This window comes from Triturus cristatus, chromosome 3_2 (assembly GCF_964204655.1).
Source record: "Triturus cristatus chromosome 3_2, aTriCri1.1, whole genome shotgun sequence".
NCBI classification, from domain to species: domain Eukaryota; kingdom Metazoa; phylum Chordata; class Amphibia; order Caudata; family Salamandridae; genus Triturus; species Triturus cristatus.
Genome location: NC_140584.1, coordinates 457648151 through 457663788, shown reverse-complemented (window position 1 = coordinate 457663788; position 15638 = coordinate 457648151). Strand labels below are relative to the sequence as shown.

Below are 15638 nucleotides of genomic sequence, written 5' to 3'. Positions count from 1 at the left end.
GCATGTCGTAGTGACGGATGCGTCCCTCCTGGGATGGGTGGCCATATGGGAGAGGCGGAGATCAGAGGCCTCTGGTCTCCGTCGGAGTCTCGTCTCCACATCAACCTGTTGGAGTTGAGAGCGATCCGACTTGCACTGAAAGCCTTCCTTCCCTCTGTCAGGGGAAGTGTCGTGCAGGTGTTCACGGACAACACCACCGCCATGTGGTATTGCAACAAACAGGGCGGGGTGGGGTCGTGGACCTTTTGTCAGGAGGCTCTGCGCCTCTGGACATGGCTGGAACACCAGGGCGTCACCCTAGTGGTTCAACATCTGGCGGGCTCTCTGAACGCCAGAGCAGACGAACTCAGCCGCCGGTGCATGATGGATCACGAATGGCGTCTGAACTCCGAAGTGGCGCAAGGTCTCTTTCAGCAGTGGGGAGAGCCTTGGTTAGATCTATTCGCCACCGTAGAGAACGCGCAATGTCAGCAGTTCTGCGCGTTGGAATTTCCAAAGCGGCACTCGCTCGGCGACGCTTTTCGTCACGAGTGGAGTTGCGGTCTGTTGTACGCCTTTCCGCCTATACCACTTCTTCCCAGAGTGCTGAAGAAGATCAGGCACGACCGGGCCCAAGTCATCTTGGTGGCTCCGGATTGGGCACGAAGGTACTGGTATCCCGAGCTACTCAGTATGTTGACCGATCCTCCGATACGTCTGCCCCTTCGGGAGGATCTTCTGTCGCAGCAGCAGGGGACGGTCCTCCACCCGAACCTGTCCAGCCTCCACCTCCATGCGTGGAGATTGAGCGGCGGCAGTTGATGCCATTTGACTTGCCTCCTGAAGTCTGTGATATCATTCTGGCAGCCAGGCGTCCCTCCACAAAGACGGTATACGCCTGCCGGTGGAACAAATTTGTGGCATGGTGCACAGCAAAGGCTGTGGATCCCCTTTCCGCCCCTCTTTCTGAGGTTCTACTGTTTCATCTTTCTTTGGCCCGGCAGGGCTCTGCCCTGGGCACCCTGAAAGGTTATCTTGCTGCCATCTCTGCCTTCTTGCGGCTTCCTGATCAGCCTTCTCTTTTCAAGTCCCCTGTTGTTACAAGCTTTCTAAAAGGCATTACTCACACGTTCCCTCCTGTCCCTTTTGTAATGCCTCAGTGGGACTTGAATCTTGTTCTCACATTTCTAATGTGTGCTCCCTTTGAGCCTCTTCATAATTGTCCTCTTCCTCTGCTGACGCTTAAGACTGCTTTTCTGGTAGCCATCACCTCGGCTAGACGGGTGAGTGAGCTCCAGGCTTTATCTTCACAGCCTCCCTTTCTCTCTGTTCATCCATACAAGGTTGTCCTTCGGCCTCGTCCCTCCTTTCTTCCGAAAGTGGTGACTCCATTTCATCTTGGGCAGTCTGTCACCTTGCCCACCTTCTTTCCGCATCCTTCCAAAGAGGAAGAGAGGCTCCACCGTCTGGACCCAAAACGTGCGCTCTCCTTTTATTTGGACCGCACAAAGCAGTTCCGGGTGGACGACCAACTTTTCGTTGGATACGTGGGTGCTAAGAAGGGGAAAGCTGTGCACAAACGGACCATCTCTCGGTGGGTCGTTTTGTGCATCAAAATGTGTTACTCCTTGGCAAAAAAGGACCCTCCTGTTGGGCTGCGCGCCCATTCTACTCGGGCCACAGCGGCTACTACTGCTTTGGGACGGGGTGTCCCTTTGCAGGACATCTGTCAGGCGGCGACGTGGGCTTCGCTACACACGTTTGCCAGGCATTATTGCCTTGACAGCCAAGTCCGGAGGGATGGCTTCTTTGGCCGTTCTGTCTTCCGGGACTTTCTGGTGTGATCTTGGTTCGCAGACCCACCACCGGGGATGGTATTGTTTGGGTATCTATTCTAAAGTGAGGAATCTAACTAACGTGTTTCTTTCAGATGAACAAGTTACTTACCTTCGGTAACGATGTATCTGTAAGAAACATTAGTTAGTTAGATTCCTCACCGACCCACCCATCCTCCCCGTTCTGCGAACTGACATCTAGGGTTAAGGTTATCCTTTTCAGGCCCCTAGATTTTATTTTTGGCACCAGTGTCGGTCTTTGCATGGCTCTGCGTTCCTGGCGCGGAAAGCTATGTACAAGAACTGACGTCAGCGCGCGAGGGCGGCGTCTAAGTACTCCGACGTCATTCCGGCGCGCGACGGACGCGGAGCCGCAGACGACGCCTAGCGACGCGCAAGGGGTATTGCTGACGAAAAATCTTCCGGATCCAGTCTGACGCCTGGGGATATTCTAAGGTGAGGAATCTAACTAACTAATGTTTCTTACAGATACATCGTTACCGAAGGTAAGTAACTTGTTCAACAGAGCCATGTTTTCCTTTTTATGCTAATTTTCATCAAAGTTTGTGTCATAGTTGATATAGTTTGAAGACTGCCACTGACATTACATTATCAATTAAGCCAGTGGCAAATGAAAGAATTAGAAGTCCAGAGCCTTGTTTCCGGTTTCACCTGTTCTCTCTGGGCCCTGTTTTTTAAATTCTTTTACTACCATATCTTGCTCTGTGTCCTGATGCAAGTGATAGATCTGTCTCAAATGGGGAAAGACACTTAACAACCATGGAGTTTGCTTTATTGAAGGGTCGCCTGGGTAGTTCCAACCATTGTTGTAACCAGTTAAGTGTAAAATACAGATTGCGTTTGTGATTGGTAAACTTTGCTTAGTCTTTTTGGGGTGAAACACAAAAGAGTAGTACCAATATTAAAAGTTATGATGTTTAATTGGCAATTTGCTCAACATTCTGAGTTTTCAGACCTTAGGATGTAGGATATCACTCCCAACCCCGACCCCTCCCTCCCCCCCACCCCCCCCCCCCCCTCCTCTGGGAGGTGCATAAACTGATATTTTTTGTATGGCCTGCAAGGTTTGGGCAATGTTTGAATCTTGATTTGGGACTAAAGTTTTAAATGCCCTCATTTGGAATGTGGACAACTCTCAATGAGACCGACAATCAGCCGAATATATTTATCTGCAGTGGTGGAACAAACTGGGAAAACTTGTAGATTGTCATACTATTCAGTGGCTGTTCACGCTGGAGATCCAAAATAGATTATTATAAGATGTCATAGGTCTATTTATTCGTTCAAGGGAATGTTAAAACGTAACTTTTCTTTATTTACTTTTTATTAACTTAAGTTAATCATTCTTTATTTTAACTGTGTTCTACTTTGTTTTACAGCTGGGGAACATGCAGTGGGACAAGTGGAAGGCCAACCTGCCAGAGGTGATCAACCTCTTCCTCCTGGGCACATAGCAGAGCTACAAGCTGCGCCTGGTGCTCAGCAGACACAAACCCACCCTTGACGATAGATTCCTCCATGTCATTTTTTATTTTGCCGTGTTATCAGTTTCTTATAAAAGAAAGTTTTATCAAAAGTGCGTGGTAACATCATGGAACTGAGTTTTAAATGGAAACCAAAATGTGTATTACACTGTCCCGTTTCTCTGTTCCCCTTGAAAGCATGACAGCATTAAATCTAAAATCAGCATCTCTTTTGCATTCCCGGACCTGTGGATATTATACCTTCAATTACATTATTATTGCACTATAGCACTTCAAGGATATGAATGTGGAGACTGCATAACAAAATTTGCTGAAAGGCAATAATACATTTTCTGGAAATTGAAATTACTTTTACCAGATCTATCTTTGGGGACCATTAATATACTGCCAACTGCTGGAAGTGTTTTCATTTTTGCTGCAAAAGATCAGCACAGAGGTAGAACGTAGTCCAATCTTTCTGTTTTACTTTATGCTCACATGCTGATTCATGGATTCTGCAGAACTAAACTCTTCAACTTCAAGAACTCGGCCTTCCCCTCCATCAGCCCTAATGAGATAATTAAACATTTGCCCATTTCAACAACATTTATGATTTCAAGTTTGCTCCAATGTAGAACCATCTCATGATCAAAGTGGATTTGGTTACTATTTACAGACACTGAAGAAGTTCACTTGAAAACTTAGTCTACACCGATTTATATAAATGGACCAATTATTATAGTATTCTTTCTAAAGGTACAAGCGGCATTCCAATGCAGTACTCAGTCAAAAAGTAAAATCAATCTGTGCAATTTGTGGCAAATTTTTGTAATGAATACAATTCCCTATACTATGTTATTGTTTGGAAATTATTTACACTCCATTCTGTGTAACATTTTCTCTTACCACGTCAGAATCTTCTAAGAATGCAAACCCAGTGGCTAATCAAAAGTAGATTGATGCATATTCTCATACAGCTTTTGTAAAGAAGATCTTTCCATCCATACAGTTTGGGTAGTCTGCTGCAAATTCACTGTGCTACTGAGGTTGAATGGGTACTTGCATTTTGCTTTGATGTGGTCTTCCTTGTTGCTCTCTTTCTAATGCGTCTCACTGTTGTGGATGCTGTCATTTCATACTTGTCGTTTCAGTATTCTTCTCTCATGATCCATACTTTTGCCACGGATTGTGTTGGCCTTTTAGCACAGATACACAAATACAGGTATGCTGTTTGTGAATATCATTGGCGGTGCTCACTGTAGTTCTCTGCATTTATAAACTTAAGCATAGCTGCTAGCAGTTGAGAGACCAGAGGGTTTTCACAGATCAAAGACTTAGTGTAACGGAGCAAAGCTAAACTAAAAAAGCAAGTTTCAGAAGTTTTTCTAATTACGTTTTTTTTCTGAGCAAATGCTGGCATCTGGGAGAGCCATTGAGTTATTTCCCAAATAAACTGCCCTTTGTTGAACAGTATGAATGGATACATATTTCAAAACCACTGTTACTGCATAAGCAGGTGAAGAGAACATTGAAGCTGAAGTAATATAAACCTTAAACTGAAGCCAGAAGTTAGATATCTGATATTTGTTGTCTAAATAATGACACATTAATAAAGTGGTAATGAAAATGTTCCTAGCTAATGTAACTGAAACTTTTAATTCTATTTAGCACACGGCGGCGAGGATTATGCTCCACATTCTCCATTTATTACAACAGACTTTAACATTATAAACTTCCTTTCCCAACATGCAATGGAAAGTAACTACAAAATAATGTCTACCAATCAACATCAAGGTCAATCTTTCATAAATAGCTCTTTCTTCGTCTCATTTCCCCTTTCATTTAGGCGACAGGACAAGTCACGATTATTCATTATCAGTTGACTGGGGGTGAGTGCTTGCAATGTTCAACACTCCGTCCATCATTTCCTTTGGTTTTTGCTTTGTTCGCCATAAGTTGGCAGGGTATGCTCAGACGTGAGTCCCTTGCTCACTTTGCCACTGGATTCAAGCAAACCTGGCTGAAGACGGCTGAAATGCCAGAAACCGTTCCTAGGAAGCTTGTTTCCGGTCCAGGGAAGACATGGCTTGGCAGTTCGGGCTGGACTGTTCCCATGAGGCACAGGGTCAGACTGATTTGCATATGGCCATGTCTGAACTGGGGTGGCAGAGTGGGCTAAAGAACGGTGATGGATTAAACCCAGATCAGTTGACTGGGGGTGAATGCTTGCAATGTTCAACACTCCGTCCATCATTTCCTTTGGTTTTTTCTCTCATATACTCCTAGCCACTGAACCACACATAGTTTGGGGAATTTATCAAAAGGATAAGGATGCCACTTTTGAGTTGTATTTGGTCCTCCTAGAAATATGAAAAGTGACTACTTCCAGAGTAAAACTTCTGCTTTTGATATCCAGTGCCCGTACATCTAACACTGTTACAGGACACTAGACAGAATAGCATAGCAAGCTTTGCTGTGAGCTCTTTACGAGACAAAAATTAATTCCATTGCCATGACCTGAAATGTTGCAGAACCTTGTTAACATCCACAACATTCAATACCGAGGTTCTGGGGTAAAGTCTGAGGAATTGCCCTCATCAGATTGCTTACCAGAGGGTCTTGCCACACTTGATACCCTTGTATCAGGACATGCCCAATGGGAATGGCAAATCTGTATGTATTCACCTTGCGATGAGCCAAACCTTGTGATGGCAAGGAGGCCAAAGAATGAACTACTTGGACATCTTCGCACTCCAAGGGTGCTTCACCATTCACCAGCGAACCCATCTCTTAGCAAGCTGAATTGTACCTTCTGTTGGTCCCATCAGCCCATGCTGCTGCCAACATTTGCTCAGTTTCCTGTGAAAGTCCCAAGATTTGTCATCGTTCCCTGTAATCCTCCAGGCCATGAGACGTATCCTTCCTTGGTGGATGAGCGGGTGAGTATTGCCATGAGGGTCCCAAAGGAGATCTGGAGCTATGAGATAGCAGGATTGGAGAATCCCAAGAAAGTTCCAGAAGAACTGTAAACCAAACTTGAGACCTTCAAAATTGTGTGATCAGGACCGGTTTCACCCTTGGAGTCCGTACGTGTGCTGATAACCTCGTGATCATCGCGAGGGGAGGAAACGCATATCCCTGTTCCACAGACAAGTCTTGCAGGAACGCATCTGACGCCACTGCCAGGGTATCTGGCTCCCAACTGAAGTATCTGTCCAATTGGTGGTTCAGACGCAAAGCAAAGAGATCTACCGTATAAAAAAAAAATTGGCAAGCAGATTGAAGATCTTCGGATCTAGTTGCCACAAACTGTCAAGAATTCCTGTCATGCGAGGGGAAGAAAACAGTAACCAGCGAAAACGGACTACATCTCCCAGGATGCTTAGCGGTTGAGAGGTTATGTAAACAGGAGAGCTGTTACATAACTCAAGGAAAACACGCCCTTATGTAAACAGGAGAGCTGTTACATAACTCAAGGAAAACACGCCCTTATGTAAACAGGAGAGCTGTTACATAACTCAAGGAAAACACGCCCTTATGTAAACAGGAGAGCTGTTGCATAACTCAAGGAAAACACGCCCTTATGTAAACAGGAGAGCTGTTACATAACTCAAGGAAAACACGCCCTTATGTAAACAGGAGAGCTGTTACATAACTCAAGGAAAACACGCCCTATAAAGGGAGGAACCGGGAGGTACAACGCTGTCGGATATTGTGTTTACACCGACGTACCTGCTTCGTGAAGAGCAGTGTTCCGGAGTGGTGCTCCAGTAAGGCAAGAACGGAGGTAGGTCGAGTCGTTACTCCCTGGGCCGTGTCTTGCCCCATCGTCACCTGTGAAGGACCCGGAAGCTCTACCGGTCAACCATTGAGCTTCGCTTTTTGACTCGGCTGAGTCAAAGCGCAGTGGCGCTTTTGCTGGTTGGAGTCGTAACTCCCAGCCCGACCAGAGATACAGGGACTGCCAGCTGTAACGCACACCAGGAGGTGTTTGCCGCGTTACAGACTCTGAAGTCCACAGGATCGATCGAGCGGCTGCTCTCGGTTCAGTCTTCTTGCTTTTTGATTGGGGTATCGGTGACGCATCACCAGGAGGTGACTCCGCGTCCCGGTGCAGTCTGAGGAAGAGGTTGAGCGGCTGCTCCCTTCAGGTAGAGACCCCGGCTGGGTGTTTCCCTGACTCCTCGATTCTCCCCAACACTCTTCGTGCCCCTCACAGCCTACCGATTGGCATTGTCGGCCATTTCATTTCTGCCCTCTGTTGGCATACGCCGGGATCGGCGTATATGCAGAGGACGGTTAGGACCATCCGTGCGGTGGGCTGGTAACTTACTTAGCCTGGAGGATTCCAGTGACTATAACTTTTGTTTATTCTTTGTATTATTTTTGCCTTCATTAAAATAACTAACCCTTCACAAGTGGTTGCGTCCTCATTATCGTGTCTGTTAAACGATCCTGAGACGTTCAGGGCGTTACAAAATATCCGACCTTAATACACTAACTGTCTCCCGGTCGATAACAGACATGGCAACACTTGATGATGTGCTGGCTGCTTTAGCGACCGTGCAAGTTGAATTGGCTGCCTCTAGGCAAGAAACAGCCGATGTAAAAGCCAGACTGGATGCTATCCACTTGGACCCGCTCACGCCCAGCACCTCCCTCACGGACCAGACCCCTGCTGTAGTAGTGGAAATGCCGGTAGCCATCCCCTTGGCAACACCAGAGAGGTACAGTGGGGATCCTAACACAGTGCAGGTATTCCTCACACAAGTGGCGCTACATTTATCGTGCAAACCAAAGGCGTTCCCCACGAGTCAGGCTCGTGTGGCTTTCCTTATTTCCTGTTTGGCTGAAAACGCGGCACAATGGGCCGTACCTCTGGTGAGCAGGGACGACCCCATCTTATGTGATTGGGGTGCTTTTCGCGAGGAATTCCTGAAGGTATTCGACAGAAGGGCTGACTCGTACACGGCGGACCGTGAAATGCTTGAGTTGAGACAGGGATCCAACGACCTGGTGCAGTATCTCAACGCGTTCCGACGGCTGGTTGCGGAAACCAAGTGGCCTGTTGCTAAACAGACGGCGCTCTTCCATCACGGGCTGTGCGATGAGCTCAAAGACGCCGTGGCTCATATTGACCCTCAACCCAAGACATGTGAGGGCCTTATCAACCTGGTATTACGGCTGGAACATAGGCTAAGTGAAAGAAAAGGGGATCATGGGAGAAAAGGAAAATCCCTTCCATCCTATGTGACGGTGGGAAGTCCTGAAACTTCCACCGCATCCAAGGGAGAACCCATGGACATCGGCGCAATACGAGCGAGCCTCACAGCCACGGAGAAAGAGTCACGCCGTAAACAAGGATTGTGCCTATATTGTGGCAAAAAAGGCCACTACGTACGTGAATGCCCTGCCAAACCGAAGACGTCACGTTATCGGGCCAACCGGTCGGTAACAGCCGTGGTGGACATACCGGCGGAAAACTAGAGGACTCCCAGACCAAAGAAGGGGCATCTCGGAGTCACCCATCCATCCCTTCACTTTCCAACTCGGTCACTAAGGGACACCGACACCTGTTTCTCACGGTGCACGTGGGAGTGAATGACCAGTGGATACCCGTTGTGGCCATGGTGGATTCAGGGGCCACTGGCATGTTTATGGACCACAACGAGGCATGCAGGCTAGGGCTAGTGCTTCTTCCCAAAGCTGTACCCGAAGACGTCTATGCTGTAGACGGAAGGCGATTGGTGACGGGGCCCATCGGGCAGCACACGGGGGTCCTTCCGATGAGATATGGGAGGAACCATTTGGAACAAATCGATTTTAACATCATCCGAGCGCCTCAATATGGCGTCATATTGGGATTGCCGTGGCTACAGAAACACAACCCCTCTGTGGATTGGCCAACACATCGCGTCGAAATGACGTCACCGTATTGCATCCTGCATTGTGGAAAAAGAACGGAATCCCTTGACGCAGATGAGAGCGGGAGTCAGACGGTGGCTACAGCGGCAGAAAAAGATGTGGTTCTCCCCCAGGCTTATCACAGTTTTGAGGATGTATTTGATGAGGTGAAGGCGGAAGTGCTACCACCACATAGACAGTTTGACTGCCAGATCGACCTGGTGCCAGGGGCCAGCGTTCCCAGCGGCAGGCTGTATGCCCTGACGGAGCCTGAAAACGTGCATCTCCGGGGGTACCTGGATAAACTCCTCAAGCTAGGATTCATCCGCCCGTCCAAGTCTCCGGCCGCCTCGCCACTCTTCTTCATCCCGAAAGCTAATGGGGAGCTGAGAGCCTGTGTGGACTTTAGGGCATTGAATGCGATAACCATAAAGAATCGGTACCCCTTGCCTCTCATCAGTGTACTTCTGGAACAGGTCAAGAAAGATCGTATCTACACCAAGTTGGATTTGAAAGGGGCATACCATCTGGTGCGCATGAGGGACGGAGACAAGTGGAAGACCGCCTTTAAGACCAGGTTCGGCCTTTTTGAGTACCTCGTCATGCCGTTCGGTCTGTGCAACGCCCCGGCAGCCTTTCAGTACTTTTTGAATGAGGTATTCAGAGAGGAGTTGGATATCTACGTGGTCGTATATATCGACGACATCCTCATCTACTCGTCCAGTGTGGAGGAGCACGTACACCACGTCAAAGCTGTGCTCCAAAAGCTGAGGGAAAACAAGCTGTTTTGTAAACTCAGCAAGTGTGACTTCCACGTCACGTCCGTGGAATTCCTCGGAGTGATGCTGAGTCCAGAGGGACAGGAGATGGCAGAACGAAAGATCAAGGCGGTGAAAGAATGGCCGGTGCCCCAAAGCGTGAAGGACGTCCAAAGTTTCATTGGCTTCGCCAACTTTTACAGGCGGTTTATAGATGGATTTTCAGGATTGGTGGCCCCAATCACACAGCTACTGAGGAAGTCCTAGGAGTTTGTCTGGTCCCCTGAAGCGAACACAGCCTTTGAGGCCCTGAAAAGCGCCTTTGGTAAGGCGCCGGTGTTGGCTCACCCCGATCCGGATCTCCCCTACGTGGTGGAAGCGGACGCTTCGGATGTGGCGCTGGGGGCTATCTTGTCCCAACGCAACCACGACACAGGGGTGCTTCATCCCGTTGCGTACATGTCCCGCAAACTCAACGACGCCGAACGCAACTACCATATTGCGGAGAAGGAGCTTCTCGCAATCAAGGACGCCTTCACCGAATGGAGGCATTGGTTGATGGGGGCAAGACATGTGGTATCGGTGTACACGGACCATCGGAATCTACAGTTCATGACGGCCACAAGACACCTTTCTCCCAGGCAGCTGCGGTGGATGATCTTCTTTGCGGGGTTCAACTTCCGCATCACATATCGGCCGGGGACGGAAAACCGGAAGGCGGACGCCCTGTCCCGTCAATCTGCAGTTAAGGAACCATTGCCTGCGACCGAGCGTTCCATCATTTCCCCGAGGATGGTATTGGGGGTTATCCAACCAGATACTTTCCTGAGGGGAATAAAGAGAGGGATCAGGTCGTTCGCATGGCGGAGGTGGCTCCTCAGTCACAGAGAATGGCAGCTGAAGGACGGGATACCCCTGAAGGGCAGGTGCCTATTGATACCCACGCCTAGGCTAAGGAAACAAGCATTCATCTGGTGCCATGACTCTCCATGCGCAGGTCATTTGGGCTTTGAAAAAACGGTGGCTAGCATGGGACGGCATTTCTGGTGGCCAACCATGAGAGTGGATGTCAGGAGGTGGGGACAGGAGTGTCCTACGTGTGCTACCATGAAGGCCGACCATGGCCGAACCCAAGGGCTCTTACATCCACTTCCGACCCCGGATAGACCATGGGATAGCATAATCACTGGACTTCGTGGTGGGCTTACCGGTAGACCAGGGGATGACGGCAATACTGGTGGTGGTGGATTACTTGACGAAAATGGGGCACTTCATCCCCTGCAAGAGAGTCCCTACGGCCGGGGAATTGGCGTCACTACTTCTAAAGAATGTGGTACGACTGCATGGATTACCTGGGGTGATCGTGTCGGACCGGGGGTCGCAGTTTACTGCGCAATTCTGGAAGACTTGGTGCACTGCGCTGCATGTTAAGACCGCCCTGTCCACCAGCTACCACCCTCAAACGGACGGCCAAACCGAGCGCCTGAACCAAACGCTCAAACAGTATCTGCGATGTTTTGTGGACCAGGGCAGGGAAGAATGGGTCGACTTGCTATGGGTTGCAGAGATAGCCTATAACAACGCCACTCACAGCTCCACACAGTCTTCTCCGTTCTATAGCAACTATGGCCAACATCCCAGGTTCTTGCCATTTCTACATCCGTTCAGAGAGGACAGGATTCCCGCCACAGCGGACAGGGTGGCACACATAAAAGACACGTTGATGCGCTCAAGGGCTGTCCTAATAGAGGCCAAGAGAAAATACAAGGCTGCGGCAGACAGGAAGAGAAGGCCCGGGCCACTGTACCGCACTGGAGACTACGTCTGGATATCCACAAGAAACATGAGGTTTCGAAAGAACAGTGTGTTCCATCCCAAGTACATGGGCCCCTATCGAATTGCCAAGTGTATGGGTCCCGTGAACGTGAAGGTGTGCTTGCCCCAGTCATTGCGGATACACCCTGTCTTTCATGTATCATTGCTCAAACCTGCACCCTCCAAGCCGTCTGGGACACCTAGGCCGGTATGCGTGGAGTCGGAGGTGGAGTATGAAGTATCGGGCATACGGGCGTCCAAATGGCGCAGGGGGAAGCTGTGGTACCTGGTTGCGTGGAAAGGCTATGGCCCGGAGGAGCAATCATGGGAACCGGCTGAAGGGGTTCATGCTCCGCGCTTGGTCTCCTTGTTCCATCGGCGTTTTCCTGCCAGCGCTGGACCCGTGGGGAGCCGCTGAGAGGGAGGATGTACTGTCAAGAATTCCTGTCATGCGAGGGGAAGAAAACGGTAACCAGCGAAAACGGACTACATCTCCCAGGATGCTTAGCGGTTGAGAGGTTATGTAAACAGGAGAGCTGTTACATAACTCAAGGAAAACACGCCCTTATGTAAACAGGAGAGCTGTTACATAACTCAAGGAAAACACGCCCTTATGTAAACAGGAGAGCTGTTACATAACTCAAGGAAAACACGCCCTTATGTAAACAGGAGAGCTGTTACATAACTCAAGAAAAACACGCCCTTATGTAAACAGGAGAGCTGTTACATAACTCAAGGAAAACACGCCCTATAAAGGGAGGAACCGGGAGGTACAACGCTGTCGGATATTGTGTTTACACCGACGTACCTGCTTCGTGAAGAGCAGTGTTCCGGAGTGGTGCTCCAGTAAGGCAAGAACGGAGGTAGGTCGAGTCGTTACTCCCTGGGCCGTGTCTTGCCCCATCGTCACCTGTGAAGGACCCGGAAGCTCTACCGGTCAACCATTGAGCTTCGCTTTTTGACTCGGCTGAGTCAAAGCGCAGTGGCGCTTTTGCTGGTTGGAGTCGTAACTCCCAGCCCGACCAGAGATACAGGGACTGCCAGCTGTAACGCACACCAGGAGGTGTTTGCCGCGTTACAGACTCGGAAGTCCACAGGATCGATCGAGCGGCTGCTCTCGGTTCAGTCTTCTTGCTTTTTGATTGGGGTATCGGTGACGCATCACCAGGAGGTGACTCCGCGTACCGGTGCAGTCTGAGGAAGAGGTTGAGCGGCTGCTCCCTTCAGGTAGAGACCCCGGCTGGGTGTTTCCCTGACTCCTCGATTCTCCCCAACACTCTTCGTGCCCCTCACAGCCTACCGATTGGCATTGTCGGACATTTCATTTCTGCCCTCTGTTGGCATACGCCGGGATCGGCGTATATGCAGAGGACGGTTAGGACCATCCGTGCGGTGGGCTGGTAACGTACTTAGCCTGGAGGATTCCAGTGACTATAACTTTTGTTTATTCTTTGTATTATTTTTGCCTTCATTAAAATAACTAACCCTTCACAAGTGGTTGCGTCCTCATTATCGTGTCTGTTAAACGATCCTGAGACGTTCAGGGCGTTACAAAATATCCGACCTTAATACACTAACTGTCTCCCGGTCGATAACAGACATGGCAACACTTGATGATGTGCTGGCTGCTTTAGCGACCGTGCAAGTTGAATTGGCTGCCTCTAGGCAAGAAACAGCCGATGTAAAAGCCAGACTGGATGCTATCCACTTGGACCCGCTCACGCCCAGCACCTCCCTCACGGACCAGACCCCTGCTGTAGTAGTGGAAATGCCGGTAGCCATCCCCTTGGCAACACCAGAGAGGTACAGTGGGGATCCTAACACAGTGCAGGTATTCCTCACACAAGTGGCGCTACATTTATCGTGCAAACCAAAGGCGTTCCCCACGAGTCAGGCTCGTGTGGCTTTCCTTATTTCCTATTTGGCTGGAAACGCGGCACAATGGGCCGTACCTCTGGTGAGCAGGGACGACCCCATCTTATGTGATTGGGGTGCTTTTCGCGAGGAATTCCTGAAGGTATTCGACAGAAGGGCTGACTCGTACACGGCGGACCGTGAAATGCTTGAGTTGAGACAGGGATCCAACGACCTGGTGCAGTATCTCAACGCGTTCCGACGGCTGGTTGCGGAAACCAAGTGGCCTGTTGCTAAACAGACGGCGCTCTTCCATCACGGGCTGTGCGATGAGCTCAAAGACGCCGTGGCTCATATTGACCCTCAACCCAAGACATGTGAGGGCCTTATCAACCTGGTATTACGGCTGGAACATAGGCTAAGTGAAAGAAAAGGGGATCATGGGAGAAAAGGAAAATCCCTTCCATCCTATGTGACGGTGGGAAGTCCTGAAACTTCCACCGCATCCAAGGGAGAACCCATGGACATCGGCGCAATACGAGCGAGCCTCACAGCCACGGAGAGTCACGCCGTAAACAAGGATTGTGCCTATATTGTGGCAAAAAAGGCCACTACGTACGTGAATGCCCTGCCAAACCGAAGACGTCACGTTATCGGGCCAACCGGTCGGTAACAGCCGTGGTGGACATACCGGCGGAAAACTAGAGGACTCCCAGACCAAAGAAGGGGCATCTCGGAGTCATTCATCCATCCCTTCACTTTCCAACTCGGTCACTAAGGGACACCGACACCTGTTTCTCACGGTGCACGTGGGAGTGATTGACCAGTGGATACCCGTTGTGGCCATGGTGGATTCAGGGGCCACTGGCATGTTTATGGACCACAACGAGGCATGCAGGCTAGGGCTAGTGCTTCTTCCCAAAGCTGTACCCGAAGACGTCTATGCTGTAGACGGAAGGCGATTGGTGACGGGGCCCATCGGGCAGCACACGGGGGTCCTTCCGATGAGATATGGGAGGAACCATTTGGAACAAATCGATTTTAACATCATCCGAGCGCCTCAATATGGCGTCATATTGGGATTGCCGTGGCTACAGAAACACAACCCCTCTGTGGATTGGCCAACACATCGCGTCGAAATGACGTCACCGTATTGCATCCTGCATTGTGGAAAAAGAACGGAATCCCTTGACGCAGATGAGAGCGGGAGTCAGACGGTGGCTACAGCGGCAGAAAAAGATGTGGTTCTCCCCCAGGCTTATCACAGTTTTGAGGATGTATTTGATGAGGTGAAGGCGGAAGTGCTACCACCACATAGACAGTTTGACTGCCAGATCGACCTGGTGCCAGGGGCCAGCGTTCCCAGCGGCAGGCTGTATGCCCTGACGGAGCCTGAAAACGTGCATCTCCGGGGGTACCTGGATAAACTCCTCAAGCTAGGATTCATCCGCCCGTCCAAGTCTCCGGCCGCCTCGCCACTCTTCTTCATCCCGAAAGCTAATGGGGAGCTGAGAGCCTGTGTGGACTTTAGGGCAGTGAATGCGATAACCATAAAGAATCGGTACCCCTTGCCTCTCATCAGTGTACTTCTGGAACAGGTCAAGAAAGCTCGTATCTACACCAAGTTGGATTTGAAAGGGGCATACCATCTGGTGCGCATGAGGGACGGAGACGAGTGGAAGACCGCCTTTAAGACCAGGTTCGGCCTTTTTGAGTACCTCGTCATGCCGTTCGGTCTGTGCAACGCCCCGGCAGCCTTTCAGTACTTTTTGAATGAGGTATTCAGAGAGGAGTTGGATATCTACGTGGTCGTATATATCGACAACATCCTCATCTACTCGTCCAGTGTGGAGGAGCACGTCCACCACGTCAAAGCTGTGCTCCAAAAGCTGAGGGAAAACAAGCTGTTTTGTAAACTCAGCAAGTGTGAATTCCACGTCACGTCCGTGGAATTCCTCGGAGTGATGCTGAGTCCAGAGGGACAGGAGATGGCAGAACGAAAAATCAAG

At 49.8% G+C, this 15638-nt stretch overlaps 1 protein-coding gene across 4 annotated transcripts in view; it reads left to right on the top strand.

Annotated features, from left to right (window-relative positions):
* Positions 1 to 4151, top strand: part of NUCB2 (nucleobindin 2) — a 450013-nt gene extending 445862 nt beyond the window's left edge. For all 4 annotated transcript variants that reach the window (XM_085648078.1, XM_085648079.1, XM_085648080.1 and 1 more), the window contains one exon: positions 3215 to 4151. In XM_085648078.1, coding sequence (XP_085504204.1) covers positions 3215 to 3339 — 125 coding nt within the window. In that variant the 3' untranslated portion in view covers positions 3340 to 4151. The remainder of the gene's footprint in view (positions 1 to 3214) is intronic.
* The last annotated feature ends 11487 nt before the right edge of the window (positions 4152 to 15638 follow it).